This window comes from Scyliorhinus canicula, chromosome 4, assembly GCF_902713615.1.
Source record: "Scyliorhinus canicula chromosome 4, sScyCan1.1, whole genome shotgun sequence".
NCBI classification, from domain to species: Eukaryota; Metazoa; Chordata; class Chondrichthyes; order Carcharhiniformes; family Scyliorhinidae; genus Scyliorhinus; species Scyliorhinus canicula.
In genome coordinates, this window is record NC_052149.1 from 140,104,642 (window position 1) to 140,127,377 (window position 22,736).

The 22,736-nt window shown below is 46.1% G+C and overlaps 1 protein-coding gene across 4 annotated transcripts in view; it reads left to right on the plus strand.

Annotated features, from left to right (window-relative positions):
• The window catches only part of LOC119965044 (serine/threonine-protein phosphatase 2A 55 kDa regulatory subunit B beta isoform), a 756,912-nt gene that overhangs the window by 654,788 nt on the left and 79,388 nt on the right, over positions 1 to 22,736 (plus strand). For all 4 annotated transcript variants that reach the window (XM_038795265.1, XM_038795266.1, XM_038795267.1 and 1 more), the window contains 2 exons: positions 5,005 to 5,170; positions 7,838 to 7,950. In XM_038795265.1, coding sequence (XP_038651193.1) covers positions 5,005 to 5,170; positions 7,838 to 7,950 — 279 coding nt within the window. The remainder of the gene's footprint in view (positions 1 to 5,004; positions 5,171 to 7,837; positions 7,951 to 22,736) is intronic.

The window sequence follows — 22,736 nt, forward strand, 5'->3', positions numbered from 1 at the left end:
ATCACCCCCAACCGCTACGTACATTAAAAAACATGTCGGGCACTAAAATGAAAATACCCCTATGAACAGAAACATAAAGCTTTATAATAACATTTGTCCCCAACCAAGCGCCAACAGCAATAAGTTCTCTCTTCCACCATGCTCAATCCAGCCTCAGTCCTTCTGCTTCTACCAACACCTTCGCCATCTCAAAGAAATAACCCCTGGAATTGTGCGTAGCTCTTAGCTTTGCCAGGTAGATCACCCCAAAGCACACTCCACTCTTGTACAGTGCCATCTTGACAGCCCGCCAACTAGCCAAGTCCACCATGAGATCCTGATCTATCCGAATCCTAGCTCCTTCCCACCTCACCTCTCGTGTCTGCTCGGCCCTTCTCAGCACCTTCTCCTTCCACTGATAGCTATGGAAGCACAAAATTCACTGCCCTCGTCGTTAATTCGCCCGTGGGTTTGGCCGGAGTGACTGGTGGATCCTATCCAACACCACGGGGAAGATGTTGTCTTCCTTCCCCATCAACATCTTCAACGTTCAGTGGTTAACACGATTGCCTCATGGCACCGAGGTCCCAGGTTCGTTCCCGGCTCTGGGTCACTGTCCGTGTGGAGTTTGCACATTCTCCCTGTGTCTGCGTGGGTTTCGCCCCCACAACCCAAAGATGTGCAGGGTAGGTGGATTGGCCATGCTTAAATTGCCTCTTAATTGGAAAAAATTAATTGGGTACTCAAAATTTATTTTTAAAAAACCATCGCCAATGCAAATCGGCCTCAGGGCCCTCCAGGCCCTCGGGCAGCCCCACGATCCTCAGGTTCTGCTGCCGCAATCTATTCTCAATCTCCTCCACCTTGGCTTCAGGTCCTTATTTCTGTCCTCCAATTGTTCACCAATCGATCAAAGCCAACTCGGGTCTGTAAGTTTATTAATGTCTTCTCGTATTTTTTTTTAAATATATTCATTAGGATTTTACATTTCAGAAACTGACACAACAAAGTTTACCATACTCAAAAAAAAAAAGAGTCCAACCCCAACTGCTTGGGCAGCCTCCCGAGACACATCAATGAGGAGGAGTGCCAGCCACCATTCAATAAAGGGGGAATCACACCGACCCCAGGTGAAAAAAAGGATACCTACTAAGTACATTATTCTGCCCATCCTCCAAATCTCCATGCACCCAGGAACCAAACCCAGTCTCTCTGGGACCTCCCAAGGCACCCTCAAAAGGGGACACCTCTGAACTTCGGGGACAGCAGGATACTAGCCATGATGCAAGTCCTGGCCTAGCCCAACACTGTCCAAACAAAAAAATCAGGAAATTATCTCCCCAGGACCTTCCACACTCCCAAACCCACATCCTGGTGAGCCTGCCCCACCCATGGCCATGTACCAGCCTAATTCACACAAGAAGGCAAAGGTTAATCGCTCTAACCATCAGCCAAGAGGGAATTCAGTCCAGGAGAGGGGTATTCTGGGAGGAAGGGGCAGCCCTCCTCCCCAGCCGCCCAAGAGCCCCATCCAATGGGCCAGACCGGAACCAGAAGCAGCACAGTCCTCACCCAGGTGGAAAATGGGGGATAAAAGAAACCCCCAGGGATGGGATACTCAACCAGCTCACAGTAATGACTGTCATATAAAGGATATCCAGGGCCACTCTCATCCCCAATCCTCAGCCATGAATACCAATCCCACTACAACCTACTCTGACAACAGACAAGCTTAAATTCAAATCTAAAGAAAAACACGAAACGGATTAGCTCTGACTAGGGGAACTATCCTCAATCACAGCCAGGACGAATGAACCCGACCAACCTCAACCTTCCGCTCCTCTTCCCGCTTCGGCTCCACTCTTTGTCCTTTTACACGAGACAGGGTGATAATGTCGAACACCCCCTTCCCCCAATTGCAAGGGTTATAAGACACTAGACGGCATTATTACAACTCAGATCTAAACTGTGCACAAATCCGATTTCTCATTTGCTAAATCAAGATGACCAACACCCACATTTCACACTTCCCTGTATGAAACCGGGGCAGCATGGTAGCATTGTGGATAGCACAATGGCTTCACAGCTCCAGGGTCCCAGGATCGATTCCAGCTTGGGTCACTGTCTGTGCGGAGTCTGCACATCCTCCCCGTGTGTGCGTGGGTTTCCTCCGGGTGCTCCGGTTTCCTCCCACAGTCCAAAGATGTGCAGGTTAGGTGGATTGGCCATGATAAATTGCCCTTAGTGTCCAAAATTGCCCTTAGTGTACAAAATTGCCCTTAGTGTTGGGTGGGGTTACTGGGTTATTGGGATAGGGGGAGGTGTTGACCTTTGGAGGTGTTGACCTTGGGTAGTGTCCTCTTTCCAAGAGCCGGTGCAGACTCGATGGGCCGAATGGCCTCCTTCTGCACTGTAAATTCTATGAATTAAAAAAAAAAGATAGCATCAAGAAACCAACATGACCAACAGGGAGAAATATTGAGAATAACAGATGAGTGCAGGGTAATCCTCAGCATAAAGACATCATCCTGGTCACACGAAGAAAGCAAAAGCTGAGGATAAAGCCGGCTCAACGAGCATTCTTCAGGATCTTTCAACGATTCCAGCGATCAAAACATGAGTCATTACTTCCGCCATGCCGTCTCACCAACACCCAGTCCAGGCCCCGGCTGGGAGGATGGCTCGATTAGTTTGGCCACCTCCAACCTCTCATGACGCGCATCAGGAACAGGACAATACAGGACTATACAGCATCAATGGGTCAGACTGACCCCTGGCCTTGAAGACAGGTAACATTGTGCTCCACCGAATCTGATACACCAAACCTCCAAATCAAGATTACCAAAACATGGGAGCCAATCCTCAAACTCACTGGAGAACTCCCTCCCTAACCACACTGTGGATGTACTTACACCACATGGATTGCAGCAGTTTAAGAAGACAGCTCACTACCGCCTTCTCAAGGGCAATTTGGGATGAGGCAATAGTTGTTGACCTCGCCAGTAATGTTGACATTTTGTGAAATAATTTTAAAAAGAGGACATTGGAAAACGGAAAGCTGCAATATAGGTCACTGCGAGGAGCCTCCTTCCAGAAGACATGCCCAGAGATGGAATAACATTGTGCAGATAGCCAATTGTCTTCATAGGAGAACCACTAACCTATAATTTTCACATCCTTTTGCTTCTTGATGGGTTTACCACCTCCACTGTTTTTTTTCCTGAAGTTGAATTCCAATTGTTGCAATCCAGTTTGATTAAATGTTTATACCCTTAGGTGCAGATATTACAACTTTCTGAAGCTCTCCACTGGAAATTCCAATATTTTCCTCGTGAACTAATATATCTCTTTTAATGCTCCCAATTGTTGTTAATTCAAGATTGTAGGCAACAGACCACTAAATCTATACCATCAGAGGTCAGGAGAATATATTGACCAGCCCTCCAGACATTCCCAATCTGAGATTTGTGTTCAAGGGCAAGCTTAATTTTCTTTCCAATTTTGACAGAATGTGTTTATACAAGGATTGAGCAAAAATTTAATTGAATGGTTTAGTCTAGCCCCAGCATCATACAGCTCAAAAGTTGCGGATGCAAGGTGGGTGTAACTGGCTGAGATGGAGAGGAGGTCTGTGAGTGAGATAAGACGCAAGATACAATGCAGTCCCTAAAACAGGTGAACATTAGGATTGTCCTGAAAGAATGCAGATCTGTGCCATTGCCTCATACAATCTTGTGTAGGCTCTATTGCATTTTCTATTTTGTACTCAGTGGTTTAGGCAGCGACATCAGAGGTAGCTATCAAACCGCGGTAAGTGAGGTATTTGAAGTTCTAAGGCCCTCATCCTCTATACTTTATCCAGTGTTCTGCCTGATGACGGTTAGTAATTGGTGCCTGTGTAATGTAATCGAAGAGAACTTGGCAAAAGTCTTTAGACCTTGGAAGCGAAAGGAACTCTATGTCTCTCTCTCACTTTTGCCTGCTTGCTGAAGTGAAAGAACTATTCTATTGCTCTGAAAGCAGTGAATACCTGGCACATCCTTTACTGTGAACCTGAAATGCTGTTGAGTCTGCAGAGAAAGTAGACAACCGTGCCAGAGAAAATCATCTCAAGCCTAGAAGGAAGAACTACCAAATGAAAACCTGACATTGACTGGAAGTCATCCCAGTGCATCAAAGATCCTTATCCATTTATTATTTACATTTTCTTTCTCTCTCCACTACACATTCTGTGTGTGTGTAGAGTGGGTCGAGTTCAGAATGGGGGTTTGGGAAGGGGGTAGTAGATAGTTAGCTTTTCTGTCTGTTTAATTATAATACTGTACATAATAAAAGGTTATTTGTGTTTTAAAGCTACAAATCTGGTGACTGTAGTTTATTGGGCTCAGCCAAGGACCATGGCTATTTTAAACTGAATCTAATCTCACCTGTGTTGCAACTCCGGGTCACGCGGGGCTGGAATTGACTGCGCACTAGCCCAAGGTATCATGAGATGTGTTACATAGGGACAGCATTCAGGAAATGGATTATTCTGACATTTCAAAACTTATTCAAACAAGGATGTGAATCACATTGTAGAAAATCATTACATTCCTTGTGAATTGCTTTAATGGTGATGAAGGTAATGGTTACCGTTGACTCTGCACTGCAAAAATTAACTCTTTGTTCTGTTGATGTGATGCTGATATCCTATTAATTAACATGCGGCTCTTTTAACCACCATTTTGAAAGAAATAGGCGGAGATTCTCCAATTTGAGTTCGGCCTGCCACAGCTGCCAGCGAGAACAGAGAATCTGACGCTTAGCCAAAACATTCACTGCAGTGGGAGCAGAGAACCCACCGGTTTGAACGGACAGAGAATTCTGGCCTTTATCTCTGGGATTATACCTTAAATCCCATGATATTATGAACGACATTTTAGTCAAACCAATAATAGAAATTGATGCCTCTTATTGTTTGGTACTACAGTAACAGAAATTCTGCAGGACTTTATATATGTGATTTTCTTTCCTTATTTATCTCAGAGTAAAAACCAATCTCATCGCAGAGGAGAATATAATGTTTACAGCACTTTCCAGAGCCATGAACCAGAGTTTGACTACCTGAAGAGTCTAGAGATCGAAGAGAAGATAAATAAAATCAGGTGGCTACCCCAGCAGAATGCAGCCTACTTCCTTCTCTCAACAAATGGTAGGTTATAGATGGATGCTGGTGTGGTTTCAATGTAAAATGGCATAGCTGCATTGCATCTTACACGTCGCACTCTTTCTTTAACTGTAACAGATTTGCAATTTACACCATGGTCACTTTACTTTTAAATTTAAAGTGGCCAATTCACTTTTTCCAATTAAGGGCCAATCTAGCGTGGCCAATCCACCTACCCTGCACATCTTTGGGTTTTGCGGGCAACAGGGAGAATGTACAAATTCCACACGGTCAGTGGCCCAGAACCGGGATCGAACTTGGGAACACGGCGTCATGAGGCAGCAGTGCTAACCACTGCATCACCGGTTGCCTACGCCATGTTCACTTAAGGACCCAAGTGTAAAGGCCGTTCGAACATCAAACTCATTCCTGCCACAATCACCAAACATTAGGATCAGGAATAATAAAATTCTTACAAGCTGAAGGAGGCCACTTGGCCCATCAAGTCTGCGCTGACCCTCTAAAAAAGCATCCTAATCAGGCCCATTTCCTCACCCTATCCCCAAAACCCCACCTAACCTTTTTTTTGGACACTAAGGGACAATTGAGCATGGCCAATCCATCTAACCTAAACATCTTTAGACTGTGGGAGGAAACTGGAGCACCCAGAGGAAACCCATGCAGACAGGAGGAGAAAGTGCAAACTCCACACACACAGTCACCCAAGGCCGGAATTAAACCCTGGTACTGGAAGGCAGAAATGCTAACCACTGTGCCACTGTGCTGCCTGCAGTCCCTCAGGCCAGCTCTATCTTTCATTGTTGACCTGTACCTTAATTCCATTTACCTGCCATATCTCCATAATAATTTGATATCCTTCACAACTCCAGTTGACCAACAGCATGTGGAGCTTTGTTGGGAAGAGAGTTTCTCAGTTCCGCTGACCTCTGTGTGATTTCGCTCCTGACTGACCTGGCTCTGATTTGAAGATTACTTCCCCTTTTTTTCCTGATGGAGTAATGGGGCAGAATGCTGGTTTTCTGGTTTTCCCCTTTGGTCTAGGATGGTGATTTGACACAAAGGAGTGGGTTGAAGGAGAGGGAACCCTATTATTGTGTGCAATAGAAATGAAGTGCAAGAGCATAGACTGGCTAAATTGAGGGGAGGGCCAGAGTGGTGGGGAGCTGCAATGAATCATAGACCTGTTAATATTTAATAAATATTCTAACACAATTGGTTCTCTGATAGCATTTAATTGAGAACTTCCATATTTCAATGAATGGACATATTTGGAAAATATATATTTTTAAAAATGATTTTAATCATCTTCTGTATCATGCAGCTGTCCTGTGTGTTGTACAGAACCTGCAATTCGAAAAACTCATTATAAGGGTCATTTTTCACAGTATTAACAATTCATGGGCTCTCTAGTGGCTTCTGTTTGATGCAGTGTTTCTGGGAACAAAACGGATTAGTCAGCATCACCATTCTTTGATATCAAATGGCTGGGAAAGATTAAGGTCAGCTGAAGCTAGTGTTTGAAACATTTAATATGGTGGGATAGGGAAATTAAAGCAGCTTACCTCTTGTCCTTGTTCTATTGTCAAGTTAGAATCATAGACTCTTACAACACAGGCAGAGGTCACTCGGCCCATCTTGCTTGTGCCAGCCCTTTGAAACAGCTAACCAGTTACTTGCACAACCCTGAAAGTTGTCAGTTTTCAATGTGTCCAATGTAAACATGTCTTTTAACCTTGTCTCTCAACCCATTTGTAGCAGATGGGAACTTTGTTTAGCAGCCCAATTTCTGAACTGCGGTTTGACTGTGCTGGCAGTGGGGGGGATGGGGGAGGTCCGCCAGTGCCAGAGACAGACTGATATGTGGGATTTCCTGATGTTCCAGGTTCATACTTTTAGGATGTGCACTATGGAACAGGGACTGAGCCAGCGGCATTTGTAACATTAACTTCTCCTCAGTCTTTGCCCTTTGAAGTTTAGTGAGGAGGTGTGTTTCAGGGATAAAATAAGCTCAAAGAGGCCATGAGAGGAAATTAAAGAGATTTCCAGGCCAGGATTGGGGGATCTGGCTAATCTAACCCAAGGCACCTTTGGTTCAGTTATAGCACAGTGAGCCAGAATGTCTGGGGTGATTTGCTGATCCGTTTCTCATTGTGCAGTGGTATTGTAACTGATTGCAGCTTTCTTCTCTGCGGATTCCCAGCAGGCAGTTGAAGTGCTGTCAAAGTAGCCAATCACATTCAAGGATTGCCACAGACACCCAACCAGGAAACATGCACATGGGGTGAAGATGTAAGCTAAAATATTCGAAAAAATCTTTGGTGGACATCAGAAGGGGAGAACCGTCTGAGGGGAACTGAATGGATGATACCAATCTCAGTGGCAAAGTCCATGGAACTCCTTACAAAACCCTCCTTTCCTTCTGCCGTGTTGCCCAACGGCACGTTCCTGCCTGTATATCTTTTTTGAACATAAATGTAATGCACCCTAAAATACACCAGGACTCTATCTTAATTTATGAGCCTTGTAATATCTTTAAAATGAGAAATTGATAGTTCACGTAAGGAATTATTGAAGAGTGGTAATCTGAATTAAATGGTGTCAACTCCTGAATCCGAAAACCAGAATTTCACAGGGACTATGCAGTAAATTGTTTGTAGGATTAACTGAACTGTTTCATTTATTTGAAAATAGATAAGACGGTTAAACTGTGGAAAATCAGCGAGCGGGACAAAAGGCCGGAAGGATACAACTTGAAGGATGAAGATGGTAGAATCAAAGACCCCTCCACAATCACGACCCTACGGGTAAGGTCATTCATTGAATGACACATTACGCCACAGATTACTGAAGAATTGAGAAGAGAGCTTAAATGTGCTTCATTTCTGTCTGCAGGTTGAATAATATTTTTACTGATCCTAGGCTAGCTTCGTACAAGCCATGTCTAATGTCTGGTGTGCTGCATTCATTGCGAAAATATATGTGCATGAGCAAATGTTACAGGTACTGAGATGAATCCTCTTGAAGCTGGATGTGGCTAATATAACCCTAGGCATCTTCAGTTCAGTAATAATGCAGTGAGTCAGAATAATGTCTTGTGTGACCTAGTGACCTCTCGAGCAACAATTCCCCCACCACCACCACCCCACGCCACCCAGTCGCTTTGTAACTGACTGCAGCTCTCTTCTGGGGATTCCCAGGTAAAGTGCTGTCATCAGACTGTCTAAGTAGCCAATCAAGTTATAGGATTTTCACAGCTATCCAACCAGGAAACAAAAGGCAGGAAAATGAAATCACTTATTAAAAAATTAATATACAGCAAATTAAAGATTGAGACATGCCCATGAGGTGAATTAGAAAGCTAAAATATTCTGGAAAACTATTTTTTAATGAAAAAAATTAGATTTAAAGCTCTATTAATTAATTATTTAACAGCACTTTATAAATATATCATTATATTTTTCAGGGCCAGTTCATCAAATTTTCTTGATCACATTGCCATTAAAAACCTTCTTAAACCTGAATTAACGAGATGTAACTATTTAGAGGGTTTCTGACACTGATGTGGCAGTGGGAAAGTTGAAATTCCTGTTGATTTCAGTGATTGCGGCGTTTTGGGAAGGGGGTGTCCACAGTCGTCGGATCAGTGAGCGACAGATCATAATGTCAAGATTGCTGCACCGATCTGCGCATACCTAACATCCTGAAGCTTTAGTCTGTTAGAAAGAGTTAATCGTGGTGAATGCAATTTACTGTCAACATCCCCTCCCTCTGCAAAATACAAGCCAAGATCATGACACTATTTAAAGAAGAGCAGGAGAATTCTCCTGGCTAATATTTATTCCTCAACCAAAACTATTGAGACAGGTTATGCAGTCTTTTATCTCATTGCTGTTTTGGGACTTTGCACACATACACACCACCATATGTAGGCACCTTCATCACACGTACTGAACTGATTCAATGCTCCCGAAGGTAGTGTAAAGTATGGAGCAGAGTCATATTGAGCAGGGAATAAACATGCTGCCACTACAGCCCAAAAGACTGCTACATCAATATAACAAATGCCGCAAAGATCAGAACGGTCCCAGGTTCAGCCTCTGGTCTGTGCTGAATCAATGGATCTCAGCCAGCACAAGAGTTGCAGACCCATGTAATTAACGTTCGTGCTTAGACTAGAGCATTTCACCCAGGGCTGCCACTTCTGTTCGCGATCTGGTGACCACTACTGTCAATTATTCACCTATGGATGTTTGATGGGAGCCAGATGAGGCAGAGCTGCAGTGCTGTGCACAGCGAAACAGTCTCCTGACACTCACCTGGCCAGCCTTGCCTGTGAAAAATGGGTATTTCAACTATGAAATGAATGGATTGGTGCCCCAGCAAGGAGTCAGATGCTTCAAACCAGGAAAAGAAAATAATTGCCCAAAAAGATTTGCCTTGTCTTGTCTTCCTGTTTTGTATCAGAAAGTTAGGAAGAGGCCCCACAAGGGCTAAATTTGTTCAAGCTGCAGCTCTCGGGGGAGCATTTAATTTATTTCATAGGATGTGGACATCGCTAGAAAGGCCAGCATTTGTAGCCAATTCCTAATTGCCCATGAAACGAGTGACTTTCTCGGCCACTTCAGAGGGAAGTTCAGAGTGAACCAAAGTGCTGTGTGTCTGAAGTCACATGTAGACCAGACCAGGTAAGGCCACAAATGTCCTTCCCTATAGGATATTAGTGAACCAGATGGGTATTTCTGACAATTGATGATAGCTTCATGTCGCTATTACCGAGACTAGCTTTATATTTTAGATTTATTAACTGAATTCAAGTTGCACCAGCTGTCATAATGGGTTTGGGTTTGAACGAATGCCTCCAGAACATTAGCCTGGGTCCCACTACACCACCGTCTCCCTCAAACCTCTCGTGTGTGCAGCTGTAGTGCCCGTGTCAGCTGCAGGGCTTGTGTCTTTGTCGTCAGCTGGCTGTTGCCAGCACCAAAGATGGTGCCAATCGTCACAGGGTCTGTGGGTCAAATTATGGACCAGCCCCTACATCTCTCCTGTAGGCATAAGCTGTCAATGTTAAATGGATGTATGTTGTCTTCTTAGAAAATGAGCATTGCTGGCGATGTCAGATTTATTGGGCCTTGAAAACTCACAGTCTTTGTGCTGATGGTGCTTATCTGACATTTTACTGCTTTGAGAGGCGCCAACCTATTTATCCTGACTGGGTTAATAACTGGGTTAAATAATAAAGGCATGAATTTACACAAATATATATTTTTTAAAGATATTTTATTCCAAACATATTGAACATGATAACTCAACCCTAACATCCCGTAGATTACACAGTTTGTACATTTTCTCCCTGTTTACTCCCCCCTCCCTCACGACAAACAGCTCCTCAAATATAGTTATGAACGGCCTCCACTGTGCTTCAAAGCCCTCCTCCAACCCCCTTAGGGCTAATTTGATTGAGAAACGCGTACAAGTCTCCCAGCCAGGCCGCAACCCCCAGCGACGTAGCCGATCTCCAATTCAAAAGTATCCTTGCCGGCAATAAGAGAGGCGAAGGCCACAACATCAGCCCCCTCCCCTTCCAGCAGCTCCGGCAGCTCCGACACCCCAAAGATCACCACCATAGGGTCTGGCTTCTTCGCAAGCGCTACAATCACCAATAAATTCCCGAACACTGCCTCCCAAAAGTTCCCCAACTGCTCACACTGCCAGAACATGTGGACATGGTTCGCCAGCCCCCTCCCTCACCTCTTGCACCCATCCACTACCTTTGGAAAAAAACCCACTCATGTAGACCCTGTGCACCACCTTATATTGTATAAGACTCATCCTTGCGCAGGAGGAAATTGAGTTCACTCGGCGCATAACTTTGCACCAAAGTCCCCATCCTATCTCCCTCCCCAACTTCTCCTCCCACGTCCATTTGATTCTTTTCACTAAGACTGTGCCTTGCTCTCCCAGCCACCCATATATACCCCCAATCCCCCCCCCCCCCCCCATTTGGGAGCAACAGTTTCTCTAGAAGTGTATACTCCGGCATCTGAGGGAAAGAAGACAGCTCCTTGTGCACAAAGTCCCGCACCTGCCAATATCTAAACTCACTTCCCCTTGGTAGCTCGAACCTCACCCCCTGATCTGCTCTAGCCCCTCCTCCCTCCATCTCCCACAAATCCCACCCATCCCCCTGCCATAAACCTATGATGCCCACAGAGTGGAGACATCGCCGACGTATGACCCAGTTTGAAGTGCCTCCTCAGCTGGTTCCAAATTTTTATAGATGACTCCACTCCCTCGGGGCGATTGGCATCAGGGCCATCACCAGAGTGTCAGGCTCGTACCCTGGCAAAGACTCCTCCTTTAATCTGATCCAATCTGCCCCTCCCCCTCCCACCATTGTCTCACCTTCTCCACATTCGCTGCCCAATAGGTGCTCCCATTTTCCTCCCACAAGTCCCGGAAGACGTGCTTGTTAGGTGAAATGGACATTCTGAATTCTCCCTCCGTGTACCCGAACAGGCGCCGAAATGTGGCGACTCGGGGCTTTTCACAGAACTTCATTTCAGTGATAATGTAAACCGACTTGTGACAATAAAGATTATTATTTTAATGCAACAAATTCAGGAGCACCAGCCACCCTTTCCGTCTGACTTTGCAACGGAGGCCTCTTCACCCTCGGCACTTTCCCTGCCCACACAAATTCCTAGATCAATGCATTTACCTCCCGAAGAAAGGCCTTGGAGAGAAAAATCGGGCGGGACTGAAACAGAATCAGGAATCTTGGCAGTATGTTCATCATCACCACCTGCACCCTCCCTGCCAATGTCAGGTGCAGCAACGCATCCCATTTTTTAAGGTCCCCCTTAACCTCCTCCACCAACCCCATCAAATTCCATCTATGCATCAAGGCCCACTTCTGCGTTACCTAATCCCCAGGTACCAGAACTGCTCCCATGGCACCTTGAATGGCAGAGTCCCCAGGTTCGCCTTCCCTCCCCACTGCATTCACCAGGAACACCTCACTTTTTCCTACATTCAATTTATAGCCCAAAAAGGATCCAAACCTCCCCAGTAAGCCCATGATTCTGCCTGCTTGTTAACGGGTCCGTCACGAACAGCAACAGGTCATCGGTGTACAACGACACCCGTTGCTCCCTGCCCCTCCCCTCAATCCCCTGCCACTAAGCAGAGGCCCGAAGTGCCATTGCCAAGGGCTTAAGCGCCAATGCAAACAACAGCGGGTACCTTAGACACCCCTGCCTCATACTCCTGTGCAGTCAAAAATACCCCGGATTTGTCGCATTTGTTCGCACACTTGCCATGGGTGCGCATACAACAACTGAACCCATGCCACAAATCTTGGCCCGCACCCAAGGAGTTCAAACAAATAAATACCTCGATGCTACCCCGGTCAAAGGCCTTCTCTGCGTTCATTGACACGATCACCTCACCCCACGACGGGGTCACAATTACATTTAACAGCCTCCTGATATTACTAGAGAGCTGCCTCCCCTTCACAAACCCCGTTTGATCCTCCAAGACCACTTCCAGCACACATCCTTCCAACCTTCTCACCAGTACCTTTGCCAGGACTTTCACACCTGTATTCAGCAACGAGATGGGCCTATAGGTCACACACTCCAATGTATTCTTCCCCTTTTTTGGGATCAGCTAAATCGACGCCTGCCCCAGTGTAGCCGGCAACTCCACCTTCTCCACCACTATATTAAACATGCTCAAAAATGCGGGGCCAATTCTGTCGTAAACTGCTTATAAAATTCCGCCAGGATGTCATCCCTCTCCGGCTGGGCCCGATACAGCCCCTCATAAAAGGCCTTTAACACCTAATTTATCCTCTCCGAATCCGACACGACGTTTTCCCTCTCCGCTTTCACCTGAAGAATTTCCCTTGCCGCTTCCTGTCGTCACAGCATGGGCCAGCATGTGGCTCGCCTTCTCCCCATTCTCATACTGCACCCTCCGCAGCAGACCCACCACCCTTCCTGTCATCAACCGATCAAACTTGCCCCTGCAACTTATTTCTTTCCACCAATGACTTCTTTGTGGGTGCCACAGAGTACCTCTTAGCCACCTCAACTATCTTGTCCAACAGTCGTCGATGTTCCTCCCTGCCCATCCCATCGTAAAGGACCTTGAATGAAATAATTTGGTCCCGGACCACTGCCTTCAAGGCCTCCCAAAATCTGGCTGCCGATACCTCCCCGTTTCGATTCAGCTCAACATAACCCTTGATCGCCACCAACACCTTCCCACAGAACTCCTTGTTGGCCAAAAGCGCCGAATCCAATCTCCAACCCGGCCTCTGTGCCTGACCTGAACAAAGTCTAACATCTCGATAGCGCGGCCATGGTCGGAAATCGCTTCCCGTATATTCCTCAACTTCCTCCCCCATCAGCACCGCCCGGCTCACCACTAAAAAGCCAATCCAGGAATATACCTTGTACACATACAAGAAAAAGGAATACTCCCTCTCTCCCAGGTGCCCAAACCTTCACGGATCCATCCTCTCCATAAACCCTCCCAACTCTCGCGCCATTCGCGACTTCAACATCGATTTAGGGCTCGACCTATCCACCCTCGGCTCCAATACACAATTTAAATCCCCACAACAATCAACTGGTGAGAGTCCAAGTTATACAAATATGTTTAACTAGTACACTGAAAAAGTTGTGTACAGAGATTTAAAGACACTAGTGATTATCTGAAATTAATTTTATTTTTAACCCTCATTATTTTTTAAATGTTTTTTTATTGAGTTTCATATTTTATATACAACATATTACAAATTATTAGAGAAAAAAAACAACACGCAAAAATTAACATGTATATTTACAGGTAAGCAACTTCATAATAACAATTGTGGCCGCCCCCTTTAGCCGGCATACATATTTTACATTCCCTAATATGGCCGAGACACATGTTTATAGGCATTTATTTATAGTTTGGTTTTGGGCCTTAGCTAGCCATCAAACCCCCATAACGAACCCCCCCCCCCCCCCCCCCCCCCCCCCTCCCGGCTACCTTCCCCGATTCCCGTCCATTTTCCCCTGATTCTTGGCCACCCGACTATTCTTCCTCTTTTGTACGTTGGCCACAAACAGGTCCCGGAACAATTGCATGAATGGCTCCCACGTTCTGTGGAAGCCGTCTTCTGACCCTCTGATGGCGAATTTGATTTTCTCCATTTGGAGAGATTCCGAGAGGTCGGACAGCCAGTCTGCAGCTCTGGGCGGTGCTGCTGACCGCCAGCCAAACAGGATTCTACGGCGGGCGATCAGGGAGGCAAAGGCAAGGGCGTCCGCCCTCCTCCCCAGGAATAGATCTGGCTAGTCTGAAACCCCGAAGACCGCCACTATCGGGCATGGCTCCACCTTCACCCCCACCACTTTGGACATAGCCTCGAAGAAGGCTGTCCAGTACTCCACAAGTCTGGGGCAAGACCAGAACATGTGGGCGTGGTTGGCCGGGCCTCTTTGGCACCGTTCACATCTGTCCTCCACCTCCGGGAAGAACCTACTCATACGGTTTCTTGTTAAGTGGGCTCTATGTACCACTTTTAGTTGCGTCAGGCCGAGCCTTGCGCACGTGGAGGTGGAGTTGACCCTATGCAGTGCTTCGCTCCAGAGTCCCTACCCTATCTCCATCCCCAGGTCGTCCTCCCATTTCATTCTTGTTGCGTCCAGTTGCGTCCCTTTCTACCAGTCGGTCATACATGTCGCTACAGTTCCCTTTCTCTAGGATACTTGCGTCCAGTAGGTCTTCCAGTAGTGTCTGTCGTGGCGGTTGTGGGTACGTCCTTGTCTCCTTTCGTAGGAAGTTTTTGAGTTGCAGGTACCATAGCCCGTTCCCCCCAGCTAGTCGAAATTTCTCTGTCAGTTCGTCCAGTGTTGCGATCCTGCCGTCCGTGTATAGGTCCCTGACTGTCAGTGTCCCCCCGTCCTGCCTCCACCTTTTGAAGGTGGCGTCAGTCAGTGCTGGTGTGAACCTATGGTTGTTGCAGATGGGAGCCTTGTCCGACATTTTGGTCAGGCCAAATTGCTGCCGCAGTTGGTTCCAGGATTGGAGGGTGGCTGTCACGACTGGGCTGCTGGAGTGTTTTTTGGGTGGGGATGGGAGTGTTTGTTCCATCTTTGCAGGTCCTTTTTTACTTCCTCCGTCAGGCTGGTGAGGTTCCATTTGTGGATCCCTTTCCAGTCATGGGCTATTTGGATCCCCAGGTAGCGGAATTTTTTTAACCCTCATTATGAGCACCAGACCGAACTTTTTATTTTGGGGAACCCTCCAAATGTTTATACTTGCTGTTAGGTTCCTGGTTACTCTCTTGTCTCCCTTCCCCATTCTTGTTTGTATTACAGTACTTCACATTGTAGTATTAGACAGGCATTTTAAAAGTAGATGTTTTGAAGCATTCAACATAAAGGTCACAATGTATAAACTCTCCATGAAATAACACAGCTGAAAAATGCCAACGGCTTGTAGTTGGATCTGTCTGAGATGCATCTGAATGGAGGTGTTGCTACTGGTAACCGCTTAGCTGGTTCCAGACTGTTAACTCACTTCCTTGCTTCCAAAACAAGATGACACAGTCTGTTTAACATACAAATGAGGCCGCGGCTTGCTTACTGCAGCAGACATTTAGAGATTAGGCCTGACTCCTCCAGGGTGTAATGCTGAGAGTCTGGGATTCTCTGTCCGTTCAATTGTGACAGTCATTTACTTTCCGCTTCTGCCCACTGTCAGCTGACTGAGTCCGCCATGGGTGGGTGTGAGAAAGGCCACATTACAAATGGTTCATTGACCGTGTGGCTAAATAGCATTGGCTGATAAAAACAGTGGGAGGGATGCAACTCTGAGCACAGAACTTCTACTCAGACCTGGCCACTTATTTTAAGAGGGAGATCGGTGTTTTAACATAACATCAATGCTGTGTAGTTGGTGGCGTTGCTATGCACAGAACCACAACCGACACCTTGGGCTGGATCGTCGCTCCCAAGGCAGACAGACAGCATGAGTCAGGAGATTTCCCGCCTCACTGCAAGCAAAGTCAGACCAACTTTTCATTCTAGGGCAAAGGGAACAGGTATGGGATGATTTTGGCAAGCCGACCCCAGACGCAGGATGGGACGGGGCAGCCGGGGCAGCCAAGTGCTGAGGTGGGCTGTTTAAAAATCCCACCCCAGTTCTCCGGGACTTCAACAGTTTCCAGGGCCTGGGATGAACTGAATTCTAGAGTCTGAAAATAAATGGTTGCTGAGTTAGTAGCTGCATCTGTTTGAATTTTCCAAAGCTCCCTAGATTCTGGTAAGTCTCATCAGATTGAAAAATTGCAAATATAATTCCTCCATCCAAGAAAGGAGGGAGATAGAAAGTAGGAAACTCGATCAGTTGGCTTATCATGTGTCAGAGGGAAAATGTTAGAAACTATTATTAAGGAGGTTTTAGCAGGGAACCTAGAAAATCTTAATGCAACCGGAGTCATCATGGTTTTGTGAAAGGAAAATCATGTTTGACAAATTTATTTGCATTCTTTGAGGAAACAACCAGCATGGTGGATAAAGGGCACCTGTAGATGTGGTGTACCTGGATTTCCAAAAAGCATTTGACAAGGTGCCACATAAAATGTTACTACACTATATTAGAGCTCATGATGGAGGGGGTAACATAGGGGAAAGGGGTGGTCTTGTTCAGTTTTAAAATTTATTAAACCGCAATGGGGATATCAATATATAGAACATAGAACAGTACAGCACAGAACAGGCCCTTCGGCCCTCAATGTTTGCCGAGCCATGATCACCCTACTCAAACCCACATATCCACCCTATACCCGTAACCCAACAACCCCCCCTTAACCTTACTTTTTGTAGGACACTACGGGCAATTTTAGCATGGCCAATCCACCTAACCCGCACATCTTTGGACTGTGGGAGGAAACCGGAGCACCCGGAGGAAACCCACGCACACAGGGGGAGGACGTGCAGACTCCACACAGACAGTGACCCAGCCGGGAATCGAACCTGGGACCCTGGAGCTGTGAAGCATTTATGCTAACCACCATGCTACCCTGCTGCCCCTGCTACCCTAAAATATATTTTATTTTATTTTTACTTTTAAAAGTTTTTTTCAATTAAGGGGCGATTTAGCGTGGCTAGTCCACCTACCCTGCACATCTTTGGGTTGTGGGGCTGAGACCCACACAGACATGGGGAGAGATGCCAAACTCCACATGAAGAGTGACCCAGGGCCAGGATCGAACCCGGGCCCTTGGTGCTGTGAAGCAACAGTGCTAACCACTGCACCACCCCTAATTTATAAAAATATACAGGGTGAGGTCTCCTTCCCTCACAACTGGGAAGTTGAAAGGGACAGAACCAACAGGGAGAATGAGGAGCAATTTTACCATCCAATCACCTGCCCATCCTGAAATGTGGAGTGGCTGCATTTACAAGTAAATAGTTTCCTTTCAGCATTAACTTTTGTTTTTGTTCCTTCACTTTTGGCATTCCACCCTTTACTCATCCGCTTTGCCACATCTGTGGAGCAAAAGAAAATGAATGTCTTGTGAAAGAAGAGGTAAAGGGGAATGGATGTGAAGGAGGAAAACATTTAAAGGAATAGACAGAGTAGATGCAGGTGAGATATATTTTGGGGAGTCTAGAACCAGGGAGCACAATTTCAAGATAAGGGAGAAGCCACTTAGGACCGAGATGAGGAGAATTTCTTTTTACTCAGAGGGTGGTGAATCTTTGGAATTCTCTACCCCAAAGGACAGAGGAAGCTCAGTCAATGAGTATGCTTAAAAGTAGAAATTGACAGATTTCTAAATATCAGTAACATAAAAAGATCAGAGATAGTGTGGGGAAAAGGCATTGTAGTGGATGAACAATCATGATCGTATGGAATGGCTGAGCAGACTCGACGGGTTGAATGGCATTCTTCTGTTCCTATGTTTATATGTAACATGTGAAAAGGAAGGCGGATGTGGATGACATTAATCTGACCGGTAGGAGGGGTTTAGTGGTCGTGTGGTTTGCCATCGAGTCATACAGCACAGAAGGAGGCCCGTCGGCCTATCGTATCTGTGCCGGCCTTCAATTCTAAACCCATTTTGCAGCACTTGGTGCCTAGCCTTGTACGCTATGGGGTTTCTAGCTCTCATCTAGGTGCTTCTTAAATGTTGTGAGGGTTCCCGTTTCTTCCACCCATTCAGGCAGTGAGTTCCAGATTCCCACCACCCTCTGGGTGAATACATTTTTCCTCAAATCCCCTCTAAATCTCCTGCTCCTTAAGTCCATTCCCCCTGGTTATTGACCCTCTGCTAATGGGAAATGTTTCTTCCTATCTATCTATAACCCTCATAATTTTGTACACCTCAATGAATGATAGAATCCCTACAGCACTGAAGGGGGCCATTTGGTCCATCGAGGCTGCACTAACCCTCACAAAGAAAGAGCACGTTACGTAGGTCCACTCCCCTGCCCTTTCCAAGTAGCCTGACCTGCACATCCCTGGACACTAAGGCACAAGTTAGCATGGCTAATCCACCTAACCTGCACAAATTTGGACCATGGGAGGAAACCTGAGCACCCAGAGGAAATCCAAGCAGACACGGGGAGAACATGCAAACACTACACAGACGAGGCCGGAATCAAACCTGGGTCTCTGGCTCTGTGAGGCAGCAGTGCTATCCACCGTGCCACCACCCCACCTGAGGTCCCCCCTCAGCCCTCTCTGTTCTAAGGAAAACAACCCCAGTCTAACCAGCCTCTCTTCATTGCTGAAATGCTTGAGGCCAGGCAACATCCTGGAGAATCTCCTCTCTACCGTTTCTAGTGCAATCACATCCTTCCTATATTGTAGTGACCATAACTGTACACAGTACTCAGTGGCCTAATGAGTACAGTTCTGGTCACCACACTATAGGAAGGATATAATTGCACTAGAAATGGTGCAGAGGTGAATTGTTGAAGATTAAAACATTTACCAAAGAGCGTATAGCAACCGCTAGATGCTAGCTGCCAACGGAGAATTTGAGGTCATGTGTTTTTAATTATCAAAATTCATTTGAATTTAGCTTTGGAGAACTGGTTTGGCGAAACATTTGTAACAGATGGACATGTGTGAGTAAGGCACAAGGAGACAGCAGGTTTTAAAAGAAATCTAAAAATAAAATATTGTTTTGATGCAGATTTTCATGATTTTACTGCAATTAACTTAACTGCACTTACCCTGGGGTCAGTTTGCAGAATCATGAGGAAACGCTATTTAGCCCAAGAAACCTATTTGATAGATCAGCACCCACTCAGGTATCCCCCCCCCCCCCCCCCTCGTGCCAGAATTACATTTAATTATTTCTTGGAGCTCTTCACACTCTCTGCTTCACTCCTGGTAACTTGTCAGCTTTGGCACAGTGGGTAGCACTGCTGCATCTGAGTCAGGAGGTCAGAAATTAAAGCCCGCTCCAAAGATTTGAGCACATAATCCAGTTCAGTGATGTACTGAGGGCGGGCTGTGCTGTTGTCTTATTTGGCCTGTCGGCCAGATGTAAGTGATCCCAAAGCACCACTGAAGTAGAGCAAGGTTTGCCCCTAGTCATTACTTATCTCTCAACTAAGGCTAAAATAGATTATCTGCTCATTTTTACCTCATGCTTTTGTGGATTCTTACTGCATGCAAATTGCTTGCCTACATATTAATAGTTCAAAAATAGGTAATTATCAAACACTTCAGGAACTCCGAAGAATATGAATGATTTGGCAGAAATATAACAGTCTGAATTTTGCTCTGCATTTGTTGAACTTGTCGCTACAAAGGCACGCAGTTGAGTATTGCTGAAAAAAAGTCATGTTGTTGAAGCTTTTTGTCTTACACTCATCAGGACAATCTGCAAGAATACCAAATGAAAAGGGCACAGCAATTTATATTGCATGAGGAAAGAGGGCTGGTTGGAGCCCTTGCATATTTCCAATATATGGATGATGCATTTGTTATATTTAAATGTATTGCTGCTTGTAAGAATTTCCTTACACACCTCAATGAGCTCCATCCTGCGCTAAAATTTATCTTTGTAATGGAGCAGTCAAATTCATTCCCCTTCCCATAATGTCTAGTGGGTTCACTACTACAGTCTACTCCAAGCCTACCTCCACTGGTCAGTATACATATTTAAATTTCTACTGTTCCACGCACTATAATGTTGACCTTATTGGCAACCTTGTCAATGGGACCTGAGCCATTTGCTCATATGTCAGCCTGATGTTGAAATAGGTGTATTTAAGTTAGCCTGCAGGATCTTTTTTTTTTCAATTAAAATTTCAATTAAAACATTTTTGGGTTGTGGGGTTGAGGCCCACCCAGACACAGGGAGAATGTGCAAACTCCACACGGACAGTGACCCGGAGCCAGGATTGAACCTGGGTCCTCAGTGCCGTGAGGCAGCAGTGCTAACCACTGCGCCACTGTGCCGCCAGCCTGCAGGATAATGGCTACCCTTCTATAAAAATGCTTTTATAAAGTTTTCAATTTTACAAAATCTTACGAAACATATACATTTTTTACAAAACCCTGAAACATCAAACAAGAGAAAAATACAAAAGGGAACACAATCCCACACACCCCAAACCCCTGGGTTCGAATCCAGGCCCTGGGTCACTGTCCGTGTGGAGTTTGCACATTCTCCCGGTGTCTGCGTGGGTGTCACCCCCACAACCAAAAGATGTGTAGGGTAGGTGGATTGGCCATGCTAAACTGGAAAAAAATAATTGGGTACTCTAAATTAAAAAAAAAGTAAGTATAAAATCGCTATTGGATCCCCTACCATATCAGAGCACTTGGTCGGGCTGGAGACCCCCTGCCCCAGCAAGACTCCTCCCGGGTGATCAATGAGGCAAAGGCAAGGACATCTGCCTCCATTCTGCAGCCTCGGCGAGTCCGACACACAAAATATGGCAACCAAAGGGCAGGGCTCCAGTTCGAGATTGAGAATCGCAAAAGGAGACCCAGAAGCTCATACGTTTGGGTCAGGACCTGAATATGTGCGTGTGATTGGCCGGGCCACAGAACACTGTTTACACCTATCATCCACCTCTGGGGGGGGAAAACTGTTCATCCTCTCCTTGGTTAGATATGCCCTGAAGCTGGATCAAGCCTAGCCTCGCACACAAGGATGTGGAGTTCACCCTGCGAAGGATCTCACTCCACACCTCGTCATCTACCACAGCCCCAGCTCCCCCTCCCATTTCACTTTCACTGCATCCACTGAGCTTACTTCTTCTGATAGGATCTGCCCATAGTTTTCAGATGTGTTACCCTTCTCCGACACCACAATTAAAAGGGTCCTTTCCATTAGAGATTTCAGCGGCGTCGCTGAGAAAGAATGGAAAGTCATCTGTGATAAATTCTGAACCTGTAGATACCTAAACGAGTTTGACCCGAGAGCCCACACTTCACTGTTAGTTCCTCGAAGCTGGTGAATCGTCCCTCCAATAAAGACTCCCATTCTCTCTAATCCCCGCCCACTCCACACCTCAAACACGGCGTGCAGTCTTTCTGGCTCAAACAAGTGGTTAGTACAAATAAGGGCCAACTTCGACAAAGACCCCAGCCTAAAATGCTGTCTGAACTGCCTCCATATCCTTAAAGTGGACACGACCGCTGGACGCGCAGAATACCTTGTTGGCGAAAACGGGAGCGAAGCTTTCATTAGCTCGCCCAACCAAGATCCCTTACATGATTTTGCCTGTTCCTCTACCAAGCGGCTTCTGGGCAACCCAACTTTTGCACCTGCAACCCAACTCCGCCCTCCGAGGTTCCTCCCTGGAGACTAGGCCGCGAATCCCCGAGGTAAGTTACCCGATACTCGCCACGTTTAATGCTCCACCCTCCAAGGCTTTCCCTGGAGACTAGGCCGTGAATCCCCGAAGTAAGTTACTTTATAGTCACTGAGTTCGATACTCCACCCTCCGAGGCTCTCCCTGGAGACTAGACCGCGAATCCCGAGGTAGGTTACTTTATACTCGCCGAATTCAATACTACGCCCTCCAAGACTGCTCCCTGGGGACAAGTACCCTTAGCCCAAAGTGTTGGTGTGTATTGTAGATATATAGCAGTATATAGTAGACATATTCGCGAAACGAACTTTGGTTCAAGCCCAAACATCTCCAAAACTGTAAACAGGTAGTTCCATTCCACCCTGTCAAATGCTTTCTCTGCACCCAATGACACAACTACCTCTGGATCTGGCCCTGCAGGCGGGGAGAGAACTATATTTAACAGTCACTGGACATTAGATGACAGTTGCTGGCTCGCAACAATTCCTGTCTGATCTTCACCTATTACTCCAGGAAGACAAGGCTCTAACCTCATCACCAGCACCTTAGCCAATACCTAGGCCTCTACATTTAACAATGAAATAGGGACGGTATGACCCACATTCCAAAGGGTCTTTATCTTTTTTCAACAGAAGGTAAATCAGTGCCTGCACCAGTGTCACCGGAAGGGCACCCTAAGTCAAAGAGTCCTGAAACATGTCAATCATCAACGGGACCAACTGTCGCGCAAAAGTCTTATAAAA